A 21,418-nucleotide genomic window follows, 5' to 3' on the forward strand; every position below is an offset into this window, starting at 1 on the left:
ATGAGAAGCACATGAACTGATATTATTCACTTTTAAATTGCATATGAGCTCATTTCATTACAGAAATGTGTTGTATAGCCAAACAGACTGCACCATTATTAGACACTAGAGGTAAGAGCATGTAGCATTAGAACCAATATCTGATATTAGACACCAACCCAGCCCAAGAGACTGATTCACGCAGTAAACTCCTCAAGGGTAGTGACTTCAATGTATTTCTTGCAACAAGCTCAGCACCAAACACGGTTGTGTCCTAAGTGGTTGTCAAATGAATAAATGATACTAGCCACTCCAGCCACTGAGAAAACTGTGCAGAGAGAGGTGTGGGTCTGGCGACTCTGGCACACCACAGACCTTGTGACATCAAACCTTCCACAGCTTCACTTACGGTAAAAAGGGAGAATTCTAGATCCAGAAGGGAGTGGAAACTCTTCTCTGGGCAGGATAGGAATAAGTTGTCAGGATGATAAATATAAAAAAAGAACAGTCCCCTGTGGCCGTACAGCACTATGCCTCAGCTCTTCTTTTGAAAAGTTCAGTGCTTGGCTTTGTCACTTTTTATGACATACCTAAGTATGTGCGTGTGTATGTGTGCTCAGTCATGTCCAACTCTCTACAATCCTATGGACTGTAGCCCACCAGGCACCTCTGTCCATGGAATTCTACAGGCAAGAATCCTGGAGTGGGTTGCCAAGCCCTCCTCCAGGGGATCTTCCCAACCCAGGGATCAAGCCTGTATCTCTTATGTCTCCTGCATTGGCAGGCAGATTCTTTACCACGAGCATCAGCTGGGAAGTCCATACCCTAAGCATGTGTATCCCTGAAAGACCCTGAAGTCCTCCAACCATAAGCTGGTCCAGTAATAGAAAAAAGAAACAACTGACAAAGGATTAATTGCCAAAATACACAAGCAGCTCATTCAGCTCAATACCAGAAAAACAAACAACACAATCAAAAAGTAGAAGACCTAAACAGACACTTCTCCAAAGAAGACACACAGATGGCTAATAAGCACATGAAAAGATGCTCAACATCACTCATTATTAAAGAAATGCAAATCAAAACAACAATGAGATATCACCTCATACCTGTCAGAATGGCCATCATCAAAAAAATCTACAAATAAAAAATGCAGAGAGAGGGTGTGGAGAAAAGTGAACGCTCTTGCACTGTTGGTGGGAATGCAAATTGACACAACCACTATGGAGAACAGTATGGAGAGTCCTTAAAAAAAAGGAATAAACTACCATATGACCCAGCAATCCCACTACTGGGTATATACCCTGAGAAACCATAATTGAGAAAGACACAAATACCCCAACATACATAGCAGCACTACTTACAACAGCCAGGACATGGAAGCAACCTATATGTCCATCAATAGAGGAATGGATAAAGAAGTTATGGTATATATACACAATAGAATATTCAGTTCAGTTCAGTTCAGTTCAGTCGCTCAGTCGTGTCTGACTCTTTGCGACCCCATGAATCGCAGCACTCCGGCCTCCCTGTCCATCACCAACTCCCGGAGTTTACCCAAACCCATGTCCATCTAGTCGGTGATGCCATCCAACCATCTCATCCTCTATCGTCCCCTTCTCCTCCTGCCCCCAGTCCTTCCCAGCATTAGGGTCTTTTCCAATGAGTCAACTCTTTGCATGAGGTGGCCAAAGTATTAGAGTTTCAGCTTCAATAGAATATTACTCAGCCACAAAAAGGAATGCATTTGACTCAGTTCTAATGAGATGGATGGACCTAGAGCCTACTCTACAGAGTGTAGTAAGTCAGAAAGAGAAAGACAAATATCATATATTAACACACATATAAGGAATCTAGAAAGATGGTACTGATGAACCTATCTGCAGGGCAGTAATGGAGATGCAGAGACAGAGAACAGACTTGCGGACACAGGGGAGGGAAGAGAAAGTGGGACTGATTGAGAGACTATCATCAAAACATGCACAAAACCATACATAAAATTCGAGAGCCAGTGGAAATTTGCTGTATGACGCAGGGAACTCAAATCCAGTGCTCTGTGACAAACTAGAGGGGTGGGATGGGGTGGGAGGTGGGAGGGAGGGTCGTGAGGGAGGGGACATATGTATACTTATGGCTGATTCATGGTGATAGTTTTGCAGAAACTAACAAAATATTGCAAAGCAATTATCCTCCAATTTAAAAATAAAATAATAAAAAAAGAAAAACTTTATTTAAACAACAAGGTCCTACTGTACAGCCCAGGGAACTGTGTTCAATATCCTGGGAGAAACCACGCAGGATAAGAATATAAAAAAGAACATATATATACATATGTACATATATATATATATACATATATATATATGAGATTCAGTGTGTAACTGAGTCACTTTGCTGTACGGCAGAAATTAACACAACACTGTAAATCAACTATATTTCAATAAAAAATAAAGAAAAAGCCTTCTTGAGACATCTGCTTAGATCCTCTGAAGGACAATCTTTGAAGGCAAATTCCCTCTTTATATTTACCAAGAGCCAGCCCTCCCCAGCTGATCCCACGAAGACAACCGCTCACGAATGCAAAAAAGCAAACTGCCTCTCAGAGTTGCCACCACTTTCCCTCCTGCCTGAATTCCCAGGGAGTGTGGAAAGAGAAACAGAGGTCACCTGGGACACATGTGTACCTAAAAGTTAAAAAACTCTTTTCGGTAATGTGATAATCACCACCACATGTGAATTTTATCATTTCTTATAATTTGTTGTTCAGTCACTAAGTCCATGTCCTACTCTTTGCAACCTCATGCACACGCCAGGTTTCCCTGTCCACCATCTCCCAGAGTTCACTCAAACTCCTGTCCATTTCTTATATGTTATCTATTTTGCTTCAAAACAGAAAAGAAAAGGAAGATGTTAATCTTGTCCAATCCAAGACTGACTGCCCAAGGCACCGCAGCTCCTTAAACATCACCCTCTCCTGAGGCCTACCCTCCAGCGCCCTGGCACAGATTAACATGGTTAAATGTGGGAGAATAAAATATCAGGCTGGAGAGGCTGCTCCAGCTCTCAGGGGGAAACCTCCCATCTCTATCTGACCGAGATGGACCCTGGGCACAGAAGGTCATCCCAGCTTTGCTGCCTAGGGAAGCTGGTGACCTGGAGCAATCCCTGCATCTTTGACCCCCCTGATGTGCTGAAGGTTGCATCTCAGGGAGGTTGGGACCAGGCTTTGGGCCACTAGAATTGACCCCTTCCTCCTTACGCAGTGCTGGGGCCAGATACCGAGACCAGGAGGGTGCAAGTCTAAATAAGTGCTGCTCAAGATCATGAGACTGTCCCTCCTAATCTCTTCTGGAAGAGAAGGAGGGGAAAATTCTATGAGAAATGTCCCTAGAACCAAGAGATGCTAGTCCCTCAACCTTCAGGGGCTGCCCTATAGAAACCTCCCAGGCCTCTGGTGAATACTGCTGATCCAGGAAGCTAGAATTCCTTCTACAGATTTGGCAGACAAAAAAAATATCTGACAAAGCGAGAGTGACAAATCGAGCAGGGATGACAAACAATTCCTGATTTGGAAGGATATCAGCTTGTTTAATGACCTATTAAGAAGGGTCATCACACACACTGTTTCAAGGAGACACCCCCAAATTATCTCATTTCCCTTTTTAATTGAGACAGATTTGATACATAATACTGTGCTATTTTCAGTATTTCATTTCTTACATTCCCCTTCAGCAGAGGTGCCGGCCTCAGCCCACTCTGCAGGAAGCTGTTTGGCGGCTTGTTCTCAGTCTCTGACGCCCTTTCCCTCTGACCATTCAGAGATGCAGCTGAGTGCCATCAGCACCTCCCCTGCCCTGGCGGCAGCCTCGAGAAACCCTGAATGGTGGCTGCCTGCCTTACACCTGAGTTGTGGGGACAGCAGCTTCTACAAAGCATCTCCCAGGGACCCTTCTCCCATGGTTGCATACAGATTCCTTCAGGCCAGGAATTAACAAGATTCAGAACCAACAAAATCAACCCTGAATATTCATTGGAAGCACTAATGTTGAAGCTCAAGCTCCAATACTTTGGCCACCTGCTATGAAAAGCTGACTCACTGGAAAAGACCCTGATGCTGGGAATGATTGAGGGCAGGAGGAGAAGGGGACGACAGAGGATGAGATGGTTGGATGGCATCACCAACTCGATGAATATGAGTCTGAGCAAACTCCAGGAGATAGTGAAGTACAGGGAACACCGACGTGCTACAGTCCATGGGGTTGCAAACAGTCCGACATGACGGAGAGACTGAACAAAACAAGGACTGTATAGCAGGCTCAAAAAAAAACAGGCACTCAGTTTATCTATATACACCAATAGGGGATTCTTTCTGGAGAAATGTACAAACTCACACCAAGGCATTTCGACTGCCAACACAGTCCAAAGAACTTACATGGGAAGCTAGAAAGGATATTATTAAAAGTATAGATTAGGGAATTCCCTGGAGGTCTGGTGGTTGGAACTCTGTGCTCTCACTGCCAAGGGCCTGGGTTCAATCCCTGGTCTAGGAACTAAGACACTGCAAGCAGGGTGCGTGCCTAAAAAATAAGTACATTAAGTTTTTTTAAGTATAGGTTATCAAACCATGCATACATAATATATAAATTTTGCTTTTACAACTAATGTGTATTGTAAATGCCTAGAAGAGAGGTTAGAAGGGTTTATACTGAAGAAACAACGCTGCTCCTTGGGAGACGGGATTAGGTGATTTTCTTTTTCGTGCTTATACATTTTCTCAAGATTTTCTTTAAGAAAAACATTTAAGGGCTTCTCCAGTGGCTCAGTGGTAAAGAATCTGTCGGTGCAGGAGACACAGGTTCAAAGCCCTGGTCTGGGAAGATCCCACATGCCGAGAAGCAACCAAGCCCTTGCACCACAACTACTGAGCCTGTGCTCTAGAGCCCAGGAGACGTAACTCCTGAAGCCTGAGCACCCTAGAGCCAGCCCCTGCTCTGCAACAAGAGAGGCCACCACAATGAGAAGCCTGTGCGCCACAACTACAGAGTAGCTCCCATTGGCCTCAGCTAGAGAAAAGGCCACACGGCAAAGAAGAACCAGCACAGCCAAAAATAAATCAGAAAAGTATCTAAGTAATGAGAAAAAAAACACATTATTTTTACAAAGGGAACTAGATCTAATCCATCCAATTCTCTCCAGCCCCACTGCAACCACCCAGGCCCAGGCCTCCATCATCTCTTGCCACTTGTCTGTATCGGTACCAGAGCCTGTCAACCAGGCTTGTCTCTGGTTTCTTTTCATTGAGGCCGGAGTGCTCTTTTAAAAAACAGAAATCTGAGTGTGTCATTTCTCTTCTTAAGGCCTTTCACAGCATGTTGGCTGCCCTTAGGATTCAACTTACAATTCTTAACAGGAGGCACCGGCCCCCTGACCCCAGCCTCACCTCTCGGGGCTCGTCACGCTCTCAAGGCCTGCCTTGGCAATATGTGCTTCCCTCATCTGGAACTCTCCCTCCCTCCTTCGTTGGTTTAACTTTCACTCACTTCTGAAGCCTGAGTCTGGGTGTCACTTTCCCAGGGAGACCCTCCCTGACCCGCACGTCCAGGGAAATCCGCTGTGGGTTTCTCTTCATGACTCTGAGGAGACTTGTCATTACTTGTTTAACTTCTGTCTCCTGGGATGGACTGTGAGCCCCAGGGTGGCAAGGACCACTAGAGCCCCATCTAGGCACATAGTAGATGCTCAAAAAGTACTCAGTCTGGGGGATTCCACGGCAGTCCAGTGGTTAGGACTCTGTGCTCTCACTGCCAAGGGCCTGGGTTTCATCCCTAGTCAGGGAACTAAGATCCCTCATGCCTCACGACGCAGCCCCCACCAAAAAAAACTGCCTTTGAATACTTTTTCAAAAATGAAGTTCTGAAAACCGGAGCAATGTTAAATAAAATCTCTGTATTTCTCAGCATGCTGTAACGGTGATACTTAAGAAATCACATCTTAAAGAAGAGAATGTGGGAGGACAAACTTTTATTTTTGCCAATTTGTCTTGTAGCTACATACCTACTGTTCTCTCCTAAGACAAAACAAACAACAACACTATCATAACCAAAGCTAATATAACTGGCTGCTTTTTAAAAACATGCACCATTCTTGTTCACATGAAACAGGAAGATCTGGGTTTGCTCACCCCTTCCACGCTGCAGCCTAGAATTTGAAGTCCAGGGGAATACTTTTTGGCTGCACCTCGAGGCATGTGGGATCTTAGTTCTCTGACCAGGGACTGAATCCAGGCTCTCAAGCACTGAGTCCTAACCACCAAACTGCGAGGGACTATCCCAAGGCAATACTTCTTAGCTCATCTGGCCATCTGGTCCCATGTGGCTCAGAAAAACCACTAATAATCCAGGAAACAGTGACGTGAACTGTCAACAGAAGATCATTCTCATATGACCTTGGACCCCTACCTGTCTCATCTTTCGTAGCTGTGATAATTGCTGTGATATTTTTTTGAGTCTTTGCTATTTGTTGTAATGCTGATAGATTTGCAGTCAAACATACACAGCACACTCCTGTTCACACATCTGTGCAGGTAACTGCCTGATGTTTATGTGGGCTATGTAACCGATTGGACAGGTGGGCTATGCAACGGATTGGACAAGCGGGCTATGCAACCGATTGGACAGGTGGAAGCTGAAGGACTTGCAGGAAAATGAGAAGAGGTACCACATTTTTTCTTACTCTCATAGCTTGAGTTCATTTGCCCAACCTCTTTTCCAACGTTCTAAGAAAGTCAGTGACCCACACACTAAGTATCAAATGATCCAAAGAACCATTTCTGTTTGGTTGGAGAAGTCTCCAGGCAAGAATACTGGAATGGGTTGCCATGCCCTTCTCCAGGCGATCTTCCCAACCCAGGGGTAGAACCCAGGTCTCCCACATTGCAGGCAGATTCTTTACTGTCTGAGCCACCAGGGAAGCCTATTACTAAGGTACTCCTTGAAATACTAGGCACATCAGAGATTACATCAGTCAGGATGGACTCAGTGACAAACAGCCCCCACATCTCAGTTTCTTTCACACCCCAGCTCTGTCCACCTAGGGTTGGCTGGGGCTCTGTTTCCTCTCTGACTTGCCCAGGCTCACAGAGAAACCACCAGTCTCCAGGGCATAGAGAAGAACAGATCTGGAGGATCATACAATAGCGATAACACGATCTAGCTCAGAAGTGACACAACACACTTTTCACAACTCAGTGGCCACAAGTAGTCACATGGCCCCAAAGACACAAGGAGGTGGGAAGCACAAGTCTATCACATGCCTAGAAAACAGAAAGCTTTGAAGATTCAGTCAACAGCACTGATGTTTGCACAGGGAATCAGGGCCAAGTGGGGTTAACAGCATGGGTTGTACAGCCACCTCATCTTGGAGAGGTCACCGTGATCTCTTCATGCCTCAGTTTTCTCATCCAGAAAATGGGGATAGTAATCATATTTATCAGCTTCCCTGGTGGCTCAGTGGTAGAGAATCAGCCGGCAATGCAGGAGACGTGGGTACGATTCCTCAGTTCCCTGGAGAAGGAAATGGCAACCCATTCCAGTATTCTTGACTGGGAAATCCCATGGACAGAGGAGACTGGCGGGCTACAGTTCATGGGGTCGCAAGAGTTGGACACAATTTAGCAACTCAACAGCAGCAACAACAATCATATTTACCTCCTAGGATGGTTAGAAGATTAAAGAATTTCTATCTGGAAGGAATTTAGAACCTGTCAAGTAAGTACTACACATAAGCACTACATAAATACTATACAACTTGTAACTATTACTTCGGGAAAATAATTCTTAAGGCAATGCTTTTATTTTTGGAGGTAATACACTTCATGAATGCGCACTGTGTGAAGTACCAAAACAGAAGCCAACACACACAAAAGTGGGTACAAAATGAACAGCAGCCTTTATGAGCAGAGAACCAGGAGCCCCAGGACCTACCTACTTGGCTAGGCTTCAAACCAGCTGGCCCATTCCTTGGCTTCCAGGTTTCTTTCTTATCTTTATAAGAGGGGCTGTACAGGGTGATTGTCAACATTCTCCAGCACTAAAGACTTGGAATTCTTTGATTCATGGGTCACTGACTTGGCCTGATAAGGTGTTTTTCATTGTTTATACTCTTTATTCTTTGACCATAAAGGAGGATCCTCCCATCTGAATCAAGAGGACACTGATATGTTCTCTACCTGGTTCAGGAAGGCCAATCTCTCCACCCCCTCCCACTGCAGCCCACTGACCACCAGGAAACTGCCAGGAGAAGGGCAGGTCCTGGGTACACGTCCAAGAAAGAGGCTCACCTCCCAGGAAAGCAGAGAGGGGGTTGGCAGTCACTCAGAGGGCAGCTGACCTCCCCCAAGGCGGGGTGTACTCTCCTTCCACCGCTGGGTGAGGGCCTCAAAACCCTCAACAAAACCACCCCCCATAGCACTCAGGAGGCACCCCCCGCCACCTTCGCCTCCCCACCAATGTCCTAGGTGGGGGCTTCACCTGTGACAGAGGAGCAGTAGCTATCATCCTCCTGGTTTAAGGGAGCCAAGCATTCCCAGAGATGTTTCTGTTATCCAGTCTGGTCCTGTTCTGGGGTCAGGAACAGGAATACACATTTAAAAATTAGGGGGGACTTCCTTGGTGGTCCAGTGGTTACGACTCTGTGCTCCCAATACAGGGGGCCCAGGTTCCATCCCTGGTCAAGGAACTCGATCCCACACTGCAGCTAAGAACTGGTACAGCCAAAGAAATATTTTTTAAAAAAAATTTAGGAAGATGTGCTTCGAGGGGTAAAAAAGAAAGCTTTCAATAGAAAGAAGCTTTAAAGAGCAGAGAACCATCCACAATATTTCAACCTCAAAAGAATACACTGAGTGTGTGAATAAAAATGTCTGTGTACCTAGGAAAAGAAGTTTTTGGGTGCTGCTGTATTTCAGACATTAATGACCACGTCTAAAGATTTCAGTCTGGGGAGCTGAAGCCCCTCCTGTTAGGAGCCATTAAAGCTGCCTTCCCCAATGTAATCCAGTCCACAGAACCCTTCCTGCGCCTCTGGACATGTCTCATTCTGCTTCCCACTCCACCTGACGTTCTCGCTCTGCCCTGGTGTTAGCATCAGCCCTGGCTGGAATGCCATACCAAGCAAGTCTCACCTTTAGGGCAAAGCTTTCCCTGAATCCTCCAGCCCCACTCCATCATTTCTGAGTTACTTACTGTCAACAGCACCCATTTTTTTTTAAATAAGGAAAGATACTAAATATTTAATCTGTATAAAACTTCCATATAAAATGTTTTCACATTTTTAACGACAAGCTTAGGTGTACATTTGTGTTTATAACATGGTGTTTTTTTTTTTTTGCTGCTCTGTGTGGCTTGTGGGATCTTAGTTCCCTGACCAGGGATTGAACTTGCACCCTCAGTAGTGAAAAGTGTGGAGTCCTGACCATTGGACCATCAGGGGATTCCCTGTGGTTGTAACTTTTTATATTAGGTTATATAGTTGTGATTGTTACATATAATTGTTTTTTAAATTGAAGTGTAGTTGATTTACAATGTTGTACTAATTACTGCTGGATAGCAAAGTAATTCAGTTATACATACATACATACATTCTTTTTATATTCTTTTCCACTAGGGTTTATTACAGGATATTGAATATAGTTCCTTGTGCTATACAGTAGGACCTTATTGTTTACCCATTCTCTATATAAAAGCTTACGTCTGCTAATCCCAGTCTCCCACTTGATCCCTCCCCTAACCCCCTGCCCCTTGGCAACCACCATTCTGAACAGCACCCACTTGAAACTGCCTTGTGCCATCTTTGAAGGTTCAAGCCATCAGCTATGTGAGCGAGTCCTCTTGGAAGTGAGCTGTCCAGCACCAGTCACGCTGCAGATGACTGTAACCCCTGGCCAATGTCCAGACTGCAGCTTCTCAGGGAACCTCAAGCCAGAACAACTCAGAGAAGCCATTCCCCAATTTCTGACTCATAAGGACCAAGTGAGATAATAAGTGCTTATTGTTTTAAATAAGCTCCAGGAATTCCCTGGTGATCCAGTGGTTAAAACTCTGTGCTTCCACTTCACGGGGCATAGGTTCAATCCCTGGTCAGGGAACTAAATCCCACAAGTCATGAGGACTGGCCAACAAGAGCCCTTAGTTTGGGGTAATTTGCTATGCAGCAATAACTAAATAACTGTAGATGGTAAAGCATCTATAACTGTAGGGAATAAAGCAATTTTAATAAAATATTGATGGTGGAATTTAGGTGGTGGCTATACAGATGTTCATTGTAAAATTCTTTCAGTTTTGCTGTACACAGGACCATTTTCATAATCAAATGTTGGAGGGGAAAGTGCAGGCTGCACAGGAAAAAAACGGCGGCTGATCAGTCCACAACGCAGATGCAGTAATGTTTCCTAACGACAGAAGAGAATGATTTAAAAGGGTTACCAAGGAATACAGTGCACTTTGGAAACAGATATCTTTAAAATGTTATTAATTTTATATTTTTAATATTATTGACTTTATTTTACTTTTTGATCTCGTGGCATATGGGATCCCACTTTCACAACAAGGGACTGAAGCCGCTCCCCTGCACTGGGACCACAGAGCCTTAACCACTGGACCACCAGGGAAGTCCCCTATATATTTAACTATCTATTTGGGTATATAAAGTAGTATTAGATACATATGTGGCATTTTACTGATTTTTTTTAACCCCAACCTCCAATTTGCAGAGAGACATCGATCTTCCAATTTCTGTTCTATCATCCAGGGCACTCTTCAGGAACCCCATGACTGACGCATGCATGCTCAGTCACTTCGGTCATGTCTGACTCTTTTGCGACCCCATGGACTGTGGCCTGCCAGACTCCTCTGTCTGCGAGATTTTCTGGCAAGAATACTGGAGTGGGTTGCCATGCCCTACTCCAGGGGGATCTTCCCAACCCAGGGATCGAACCCATGTCTCCTGCATCTGCTGCATTGCAGGCAAATTCTTTACTGCTGGGGAAGCCCCCATGACTGCTCAGACTTACTATTATAGCAAAAGTAACCTATCCTTCAGATGAGGTCACCAGCAGCCATCTATCCTATCTGGGCTCTGGTTTATGTTCATTCTGTTTGATTTAGCTCCCAAACTAATTAGGCCAGGTTAATTCTCTGCTGCTTTGTCAGGTAATGGTTAGAGAAATTTGATTAACTTTTACAAAATGGACTCGACACAAAGCTGCAAGAAATGGCTATTTCTGGGCTCCAGAGCACTCAGACTGGTCCGAGCAGTGTTGATGTCAGTTCGTGTTTTTGTTAACCTTTACATGGACCTGACCCTCACTCCTGCATATTTTTATAGTGAAAACAGTCTGCTAAAAGTGCTTTTCATACCAAATGTTGATCATGTCATTTTAGATAAATAGTGTGACTAGCCTAGTCTTTTTAAGCAATGACATGAACCATAAAAGCATTTTGTGATAAACAGAAATCCAGGCTTGGTACTTTCTCCAAATTTAAATAAACCAAAATCTGATTGTCAGGTCTACTTTGTTTATTTTACAGACATCAGAGGGTTACCACAATGTAACTGATTATATGAACTCCTCCATTACAAAGTACATGGCACTGTACTAAAGATAAGCTGGGAAAATATTGACAGTTGGATTTGGTGTTTAATGTAGAGTTTTATGTTGCGGGTGGTATCTTCTCAACACGGGCCAAGCTAACACAACCGGAAGGAGGGGCCCTGCCATACCCATTGCAGGCAAGCGGGATTTCACCGGAGACGGGAGGCTGCGTATTTGACCTCACCTCATCCTCCTCCTGGCTGGAGGGCAGAAAACGAAAACTACACTTTGTAGACCCCACACCTGCAGTTAGAGTTTGGGCTGTGATCCAACTGGAGGCACCTGCGCAAAATTAGGAAGCCAAGTAGAGGCCTGCCCTGTACAGAAGTGGCTGGCAAGCAAGGAGGGGAGATGGGAGGTTTTCTGCAGCCGCATTCTAGAACCATTCTCCATGGTGGTGGCAGGCCCTTCCCCATTCAGGCTGCCTGCTCCCTGAAACCCAGGCCGGGAGTGGGTTCCTAAACCCACAGTCCCAGTTAACATCTTCTGAGCTGGGAGTCCGCTGGTGGGCCCGTTCTTCAAACTTTGGGGAATCACCCTGGGCTCAGGCTAGGGCTCCTCGGGGCTCTGTCCCTTCCAGTAAGTCTGTGACCACTTAATCCCCATCTCTTCCTGCGTGAAGTCCTTAGAGTGGTTTCCGTTTCCTGCACTAAATGCTTACTTATTCTTAACGGAAATCCTGTATCTTTTGAAATGATTAAAAAATAGGAAGGCAGTTATCCCTCTTCCGTTTACTTTCTAAAGCTCAATCTTTAAACTTCAGGATGGGTGACAAGCGCTGAAACTGCATGTTAGGCGCACGGGTGAAGGGCAGCCTGAGACTCAGAGTCCCGGAAGAGGGTCAGGCCCACTGCCTGCAGGGGGTGGAGGATGCCCAGGAAAACCCAACGAAAAGGCCAAACTCAAGTAGACATGACAGGCCAATCAGCCATCACACCGCCTGTGAACGTATGGGATGTGGTAACCAGGTGCTTCACCAACAAAGCTCACACCATGTCAGGTATGATAGCACCATTCTTTCCCGTGTGATTTAATCGAGTGCTTCCCCTGGTTTCAGTGATTTCGATCTGCAGGGAAAGGCAGGGGGCATTCTCTTTGGTTTAAAGCCAGCAATTCTGAGTTCCAGTCCCAGCACTGCTACAGCTGACCAGATGGACAAATCCCTGACCTGAATGCTGTATGTGTGTCAGGACTGTCCTGCAAGGCAACAAGCAACAACAGCAGCTGGCCTTTACCAAGGACCCACTACATGCCAGCAGCAGCTGTATGCATCTCATTTAATCCTACAACTGCTCCATCAGGCAGACATTATTCAGTACATCCACAATCTGACCACTTCCCCTCATTCCCCTACCACATCCTGGTCCAGGCCTCCATCCTGTCTCACCTGTGGGCTGCACAGCCTCTTGCCTGGTCTTCCTGTTCGAGCCCTTCCCCTCCCCTCGACTATCCCTCATCACAACTGCCAAGGTAAGGAAACCTTAAGTCAGATCATATTCCTCTTCTACATTTTCAAGTCCCCTACTCCCATCCCAAAACATGGCTTCCCGTATGGCCCGGAAGCCCAGGTCTGTACCATGTCTACAGAGCCCTCCAGGATCAAAATCCTCCTCTTTCCAATCTGATCACAACCTTTAGTACCCTGGCTCATTCTACTCCAGCCACACTGGCCTCCCTGATACTCTAGCAACACACCAGGTACCCTCGCCACAGGACCTTTGCATGGCTGTCCCTCTATTCAGAATGTACATGGCCCTCCCACTCGACCCCTACAAGTGTTGGCACAAATGTTACCTTATCAGTGATGCCTTCTCTGACAACCTTATTTAAGATTGCAGCCTTAGCACCTAGCATTATTTATTTATTTTGTTTACTGCGTTTCACCCTCCTCTAGCTCCACAAGGGCAGGAACTGTTTTGAACTGAACAAATAGATGAAGATTCTAAGGGACTGGTTAGCTTGTCCCTGTCTGCAGAGGTAGTGATGAGCAATGCTAGGGGCCAAATTCAGGTTCCATCTGACCCAGGAGTCCACACTCCATGCAGGGCCCCCGGAACCCCCCTTCCACATTTCAGAGGGCTGTTAGAGATGCAGCAGGCTTGAGATAAACACTTGGACCGATCTGAGTCCACTGACTTTCTGTCCTCTCCTCTATCCTGGGCCTGTCCACACTGCTTCCTAAGCAGGCAGAGAGCATGACTTAGAGGCAGTGGGACCCCCTTGCCCTGTCCTCCTTCCAGTTCTGCCCTAAGAGCCCCAGCAGCTAAAAAGCATCAGACCCACCAATGTTCTAATGCAGAAAGCTGGGCATTGCCTGACAGGCGCCGTTATTGTTGTTCTTTAATCACTCAGTCCGGAGAAGGCAATGGCACCCCACTCCAGTACTCTTGCTTGGAAAATCCCATGGACGGAGGAGCCTGGTAGGCTACAGTCCATGGGGTCGCTAAGAGTCGGACGACTGAGCGACTTCACTTTCACTTTTCACTTTCATGCACTGGAGAAGGAAACGGCAACCCACTCCAGTATTCTTGCCCGGAGAATCCCAGGGACAGCGGAGCCTGGTGGGCTGCCGTCTATAGGGTCGCACAGAGTCGGACACGACTGAAGCGACTTAGCAGCAGCAGCAGCAGCAGCAGCAGCAATCACTCAGTCGTGTCTGACTCTTTGCAACCCCATGGACTATAGCCCACCAGGCTCCTCTGTCCATGGGATTTCCCAGGCCGCAATACTGGAGTGGGGTGTAATATCCTGGATCTTCCTGACCCAGGGATCAAACACGCATCTCCTGCACTGGCAGGAAGATTCTTTACCACTAAGTCACCTGGGAGGCCCAACAGGCATGGTAGTTGTAGCCTGGTCCCTAACCTCGGCAAGAGGGCTTCTGCAGATGACTCCAGATTCTGGTTGCAAGGACTGCATGGGTCCAAGCCAAGCCCTCTGGTGCCTGAGGGCTGCAGCTGGTTGGTGGAGGGGTTCCTGCAGCATCAGCAGGAGGCTGGGGAGGGGCCAATGGAGGGGCTACAGCCTGGGTTAGAGTGAACTCGGAGCAGTGGCAGCAAAGGATGGGCACAGTCCTGTGAGAACCACTCCAGCTGCACCCCTCTCTGTGTTGAATGGAGTAATTCTTTGAGGAGGCAGACCGTTAGCTAGAGATTGGCAGGCTTTCTAGTCATACCACATGTTGAGATCTCTGTTTTTAATTAAGTGAATTAAAATAAATAACAGGATTAGAAGAGTCCTGCCACACTGTAAGGCCTACATTTCTGTAGTTATTATCATAATGGGATTTAATTGCTATATTTTCTTGACAAGAGCCAAAAGCTCTGAAAGGGTCCTGTCAGGTAAGGAACACAAGTATCGAATCTGCATATGCTTTAATTGATGTTTTTTCAAAATATTTGTTTATTGCTCAGACAGTTCCAAAAAACAAGTAAGTCTAGGCTATCAGCCTGGTAGCCAGGGATATGGGCTTATATCCTTTCATATCTCTATTGAGATGCTGAAATGGTTATTCTGCCTGAGATAATTACAGTTAGATTATTCTTATTATGGTTATGTTAATTATTGGAATATTATTTTATTTAAAATGACTATATACATGAAAACAAAAATTAAAATTTAAGTAAATAGGCAGTGTAAATTCCAGATATGACTGCTATCATAATGATTCTAATTATTGCTGTGAGGAAATGTGGCAGACCTCATGAGAAAATATTACTAACATCCAATAACCAATGAGGAAATGAAATTTTTAAAAATTTAAGGCAAGTGTAATTTAATGTTAACGAGAATGCAGGGACTAAGTAATGGTGCTAATTGTGTATGTACAGTGGCAGCCAACTAGAACTTTCAGCCAAAAACCAATGACGGTGAACACCTGAGAATCTCTTCTGCAAACCAGACCCATTGAATTCAAGAAGGAGAGAAATGGGGCAGGGCAGGACGGGCTGGGGCATAAGGTTACCTGCAGCACACAGTTCAAGTCTACACTCTATTTGCTTTCATTTTTTAATTGAAGGATAAATTGCTTTACAGAATTTTGTTGTTTTCTGTCTGTTTTCTTTACTTTGAAGAGCTGTCTCAAAGCAAAGACTCAGCACCACGATGCCCTTTCAATGAAAAGGAATGAAACAGAAGAACCTGCGTTACAGCACTCAGTATTAGGCAACACACAAACGCCCATTCACTCCAGTGTGAGAAACATCTTTTTCAAGGATTTCCCAGACAATGTCACCACTGAAACCCCTTCTCAAGTCACTGAAATAGTTTGCTCTGATGCAAGGATGTTGCAGGATACACAGTTGACAGAAGGTTAGAGACAAGGGTGTCAGGCCGAGCTCTGAATAAGATGGGCGTTCTCAAGGCTGGGAGTCGAAGAAATGTTTCCAGAGGATGTTTAAGCTGAAGGAGTTCTAAGCAATCGACCCTACAAGGACTGGTGTGCGTGCTCTATTTGCCAAGAAGGCCCTTCCCTTTTGAATGCAAATATTAATCAAGGCTCAAGGACTCCAAGAAGGGCAGACCCAAGAGATGCTTTGCTGAAAGTTTTCATCTGTTTTTATAAGCATGTGTTCCTTAAAGGGTGTGTGTGCGCACATGTGTGCTAAGTCGCTTCAGTCATGTCTGACTCTTTGCGACCCTTTGGACTGATCCTGCCAAGCTCCTCCATCCATGGAATTCTCCAGGCAAGAATACTAGAGTGGGTTGCCGTGCCATCCTCCAGGGGATCTTCCCAACCCAGGGATCAAACACGCATCTCCTGCCTTGCTGGTGGATTCTTTACCATTGAGCCACCAGGGAAGCCCCTTCTTAAAGAGTGAAACACTGAAAATAGGAACCATACTGGTGCTTCCCTAACAGATCACAATTAGACAAGTCTACACCTTGATGTTGCAGGTAGCATTTATGTACTATGTAAAAAGAAGCATTCTGGGACTTCCCCGGTGGTCCAGTGGTTAAGACTGCGTTTCCAATGCAGGGAGTGTGGCTTCAATGCCTGGTTGGGGAAGTTTTGCATGCTGCATGATCCAGCCAAAAAAAAAAAAATAGGAGACGCACTCTAATCACAATGCGTTTTGCAATTAGAATGTGGAAAAATCAACTCCTAAGAAATGGCCCCATGTGCAAGCCTCATCTTGAGGCACATTCCCAGCAAAGTCTTTCAGATACAGTAAAAGCTGTGCTTTTCTGTGCTGGAAAAAATATGAGTAAGCTGGGCACAGTTCTGACTTTGCTAAGTGCGTCCCTATTATCTTTATTACTTACTCAACCCATTGCCCTGGCCTGATATCAATTCCCTTGGACCTAATAAATCAAAATAAAACAAGAATCAACAGAAACTTAAACTACGACCCACGGTCCTGTTACATGACCTTGTCTATGATTAATGCCCAAAGCCATTAAAAGCATCATTGTTCTAATGAGAATATAAAGCCGTTTACCATTCCCAAAGTGCTTTCCCAGGCCACACGCCCTTTCATCTCCACCCAGGACCCAGGAGACGGCTGCTCTGCCATCAGCCCTATTACCTGTGAGAACGCTTGGAAGAAGATGCACCTGGTAGAGCCAGGGCTCTTCCACTTCCAGCTACTATTCATCTTTAATGCATTTTTTCTTTTTTTTTACTTATTTCAAAAAGTATCACATGATACTATTAATAGTAGGACTGCCTGGAAGACAAATGCACTGAAACTAACAAACTCCAGGCCCAGATGCCTCAGAGACTTTTCAGAGTGTGGTTCTGCGGGGGCGTTAGGGGTTTCAGTGGGCACTTCAGGCTTTTCCCCTTACTCCCTGGCTTGCAGGGCCATCAATCTCCCATTTGGAAAGCAGCCGTGATGCTGGAGGTTTGAGGCATCAAGGAGGGCACCGTAACAGAGGTGAGAGGGAAGCCAGGCTATGCTTAAGAGAGGTATGGGTGGGAAGGGGACTTCCTTCAGGTTGCTCACACCAGTGCAGCAGGGTCTCCAGGGTCCTGAGCTGGCTCTAATCAGTCCTGACTAGGAGTAGTCAGGGAAGTTGATGACATCAGTGTTTCTTACCAGGCATTTCTGGCATTTTGAAGAGGAACATTTGTGCTGTGGGACTGCTCCTCGCCACCCAGGCTGTTAGCAACCCGGCCTCTAGCTGCTAAATACCAGTGGCACCCCACAAATACTGAGACCTCTACCCCCTGGTTGAGAACCGCTGGACTAGATAATAGCTAGGACTTTTCTGGCTTAAAATTTCCCAGGTCCAGAGTGGCCTTAGGTGTGAGAGAGCTCTGAGGTGGCAGAAGAGCTACAAATACACCAATATCACCGAAGAAGAATGCATTCAGCTGCAAATAACAACCATCACAAAAAAATAGTAATAATAATAGCCTGACTAACCAGGCTTTGTGACATAAGGGCTTATTTTCACCCCATAGGAAGAAGCCCTGAAGAAGGCAGTCTAAGATGGGCAACAGTTCAATAACACACTCAGGGACCCAAGCTCCCTTTGTTTTTACATTTTGTCAAGCTCAGTGTGACGGCTTTAATCCTCACATCAGCTCATGACGCCAAAATGGCTGCTCTGCCTCCAGGTGTCACATCTAGTCAGGTAGGAAGAAGGCAAAAGAGTCAAAGACTTTTTCCACTTTACGTATATATTTTTATTCTGCAGAATTGGCCCTATCTCATCGGCATCACATGGCCACCCCCGGCTAGAAAGTGGTTAGGAAAGTTAAACATTCAAATTTCCAGTCTCCATTGCAGAGGAAGGCAAGGGAGAAGGTGGTTGGGAATGCGCTACAGGATGGCCTGCCTCAAGTGGCTGCCAGAGGAATCTTTATCTAATTGTGTGCACATTTCCACAAAGAGGCTAGCCTTTATTTTATATTCAGTAATTCTATAAACAACAAATGTCTATGCAGGAGCAAAGCTCTGTAGGAGTTTACTTCTCCTTGACTATTCCAGTTTAAATAAAATTCCACCTCATCCACAGCCAACTGGGCCCCTCATCAACATAAATTATGACCAAAGAGTATTTTCACCTTGGTCACCATCTCCGACTAGCAAATTTGAAATTATCTGCTTTTACCTTTCTGTATAACTGGTTTCAGCAGAAGACTTATTATTCTCCATAACACATTTCTCTTTCTCTCTCTCTCTTTTTTTTCACCCTGGATAAATCCCCAGAGAATTATGCTGAGTGAAAAATGCCAATGTAACCAAAATGTCATCTACTGCATGATTCCACGTGTACAGCATTCTTGAAAGGACAAAATTACAGACACGGAGAACAGATCAGTGGTTGCTAGATTTTAAGGAGTATGGAGAAGGCGATGGCACCCCACTCCAGCACTCTTGCCTGGAAAATCCCATGGACAGAGGAGCCTGGTAGGCTGTAGTCTGTGGGGTTGCAGGGAGTCGGACACGACTGAGCGACTTCACTTTCACTTTTCACTTTTATGCATTGGAGAAGGAAATGGCAACACACTCCAGTGTTCTTGCCTGGAGAACCCCAGGGATGGGGGAGCCTGGTGGGCTGCCGTCTATGGGGTCGCACAAAGTCGGACATGACTGAAGCGATGTAGCAGCAGCAGCAGCAGATTTTAAGGAGAGGGTGATGTCTTGTACTTTGTATCAAAGTCAATATTCTTGTTGTGATACTGTGGAATGGTTCTGTACCAGGTGTTACCATTGGCAACCTTGGGTCAAGTGTGCTTGGGGTTCCCCTATATTACTTCTTTTTTTTAAAAAATTGAACTACAGTTCAATGTTACAATGTTGTGTTAGTTTCAGGTGTACAGCAAAGTGATTCAGTTATACATTACATATATTTTTTTTCAGTTTTATTTCCTTTGCAAGATAGTGAATATAGTTCAATATATAGTAGGTCCCTGTGATTATCTGTTTTATATACAGTAGTGTGCATGTGTTAATCCCACACTTCTAATTTACCCCTCCCCCAATACATTTCTCTTCTTAAAAGCAAAACAAAACTTGGCTTTTAGAATAAAAGTAAATGTATATAAAAGATTAAAAAATGTTGGAAGGGAAATCTGTTATCTTATAGACTGATGTCTGAAGTAAGTATTATAATTATATCCTGCAGATCTGGTAGGCACACAGGATTTATACATCACAAGGTAGATTGCCACATGTAGCACCGTGAACATAGCAGAAGTGTTATATTTTAGCTAAACTACAAATTTAGCTCTTTTATCTTCTCCTTTACCCAAGTGCCCACATTTTTCTACAGATAATTAGTTCCTTAACTATAGAAAAGCAAGAGATAAATACAAATGCATATATTAAACTATTTATAAAGTAACAGCATATTTAGGATGGCTTCAAAACAATCCAAGAGTGTGGGAGAGAAAGGTAAAGAAGGAGGGCAGTAGATGAAACAAGACTGACTCTTAAATCCCTAATTATTGAATATGGGAGTTAGGCGCACGTGGATAACCTATACCAGTCTCTCTACCTTTAAAACTGCCACAACAGAAAATAGATTTTTTAAAAACAATAGAAAATTGGGTTTTTTTAAATAGCTCTAGAACAAATACAAATACATACTTCAGGGCTGAACCGTAAAAAAACAAAAAAAGCTGAATGAGGGGGACTTTCCCGGCAGTCTAGTGGTGAAAACTCTGCACTTCCAAAGCAGGTTCCATCCCTGGTCAGAGAATTAAGATCCCCATGCCGTGGGGCACGGCCAAAAAAAGAAAAGAAAAGCTGAATGAAAGTAGCCAAATACAAAAATGTATACTCTGTGATTGTATATGGAATTTTTAGAAAAGGCAAATACATAGAGACAGAAAGAAGACCAATGGTTGCCTGGAGCTAGGGGTGGGAGTGAGGACTGACTGCATACGGGCAGAAACAAACTATGAGGAGCGAGGAAAACGTTCCAACGCTGCACTGCAGTGAGGGCTGTACAATATACGGGGAGGGTTATATGGTATGTAAGCCACATCTCAATAAACCTATCTTAAAAATAACTCCAGAGACAGGGAGAGCCAGAGAGGGAAATGCGACCACTGTTACATGTCAGTACTACACTTAGGAAGATAAGGCTTACAGAAGTGGTTAAAAAAAAAAAAGACAATTTTGACAAAAGAACACTTTCCAAGGATTCCAGTGGTTCTGGACTGACGTCATAGAAAAGTAGCATCTAGTGACACGTACCATTTCTTGAAGCCGTCCTACAAATCTAAAAATGAGAAATAGAAAGAGAAAAATAGCAAACAAAGTCTTTGCTTGGTGCAGCTGAATCATCAAGTTCAGCATTTCCGCAGAGCAGGAACTTATCAGACAAGGAGGAGGTGATTCAAATCCTCTGTTTAGAAAGTCACAAAGGAGGAAACAAGAAAAACAAAGTATGCCCAATAAAAGACAAGCAAACAATAAATGTGGTTTAAAGGTTGTAATTCAGTTTTAAATATCCTAAATTATCAGCTTGTGCCAGTAACAATTTTTGTTTGTTTTTTGGAATTTGTTTTAATGTTCAGGAGAATTTAGTCCATTCAAAATTATATCAGATTAAACCTACCTAGTAAGGAAAATTAATTTCAAATTTCATTTTCTTTGGTAAAAGAAAGCACTTCTGACAACTTAGAATTTACACCAAAACAGAGTAATTGAAAGTCACTCAGTCATGTCTGACTCTGTGACTCCATGGACTATACAGTCCATGGAATTCTCCAGGCCAGAATACCGGAATGGGTAGCCATTCCCTTCTCCAGAGGATCTTTCCAACCCAGGAATCGAACCAGGGTCTCCTGCATTGCAAGTGGACTCTTTATCAGCTGAGCTACCAAGG

The 21,418-nt window shown here is 44.7% G+C and overlaps 2 protein-coding genes across 27 annotated transcripts in view; one reads left to right on the forward strand and one right to left on the reverse strand.

The window, feature by feature from the left end:
* The window catches only part of ANKRD6 (ankyrin repeat domain 6), a 198,918-nt gene that overhangs the window by 115,970 nt on the left and 61,530 nt on the right, over positions 1 to 21,418 (reverse strand). The gene's annotated exons all lie outside the window — the stretch shown is intronic.
* Positions 12,542 to 21,418, forward strand: part of LOC145521915 (uncharacterized) — a 74,942-nt gene continuing 66,065 nt past the window's right edge. The window contains exon 1 of the mRNA XM_081530878.1: positions 12,542 to 12,629. Within this exon, the coding sequence (XP_081387004.1) occupies positions 12,542 to 12,629 (88 nt within the window). The remainder of the gene's footprint in view (positions 12,630 to 21,418) is intronic.

The sequence above is a fragment of the Giraffa tippelskirchi genome, chromosome 9, assembly GCF_054371585.1.
Source record: "Giraffa tippelskirchi isolate mGirTip1 chromosome 9, T2T-mGirTip1v1.2.pri, whole genome shotgun sequence".
In the NCBI taxonomy this organism is placed as follows: Eukaryota; Metazoa; Chordata; class Mammalia; order Artiodactyla; family Giraffidae; genus Giraffa; species Giraffa tippelskirchi.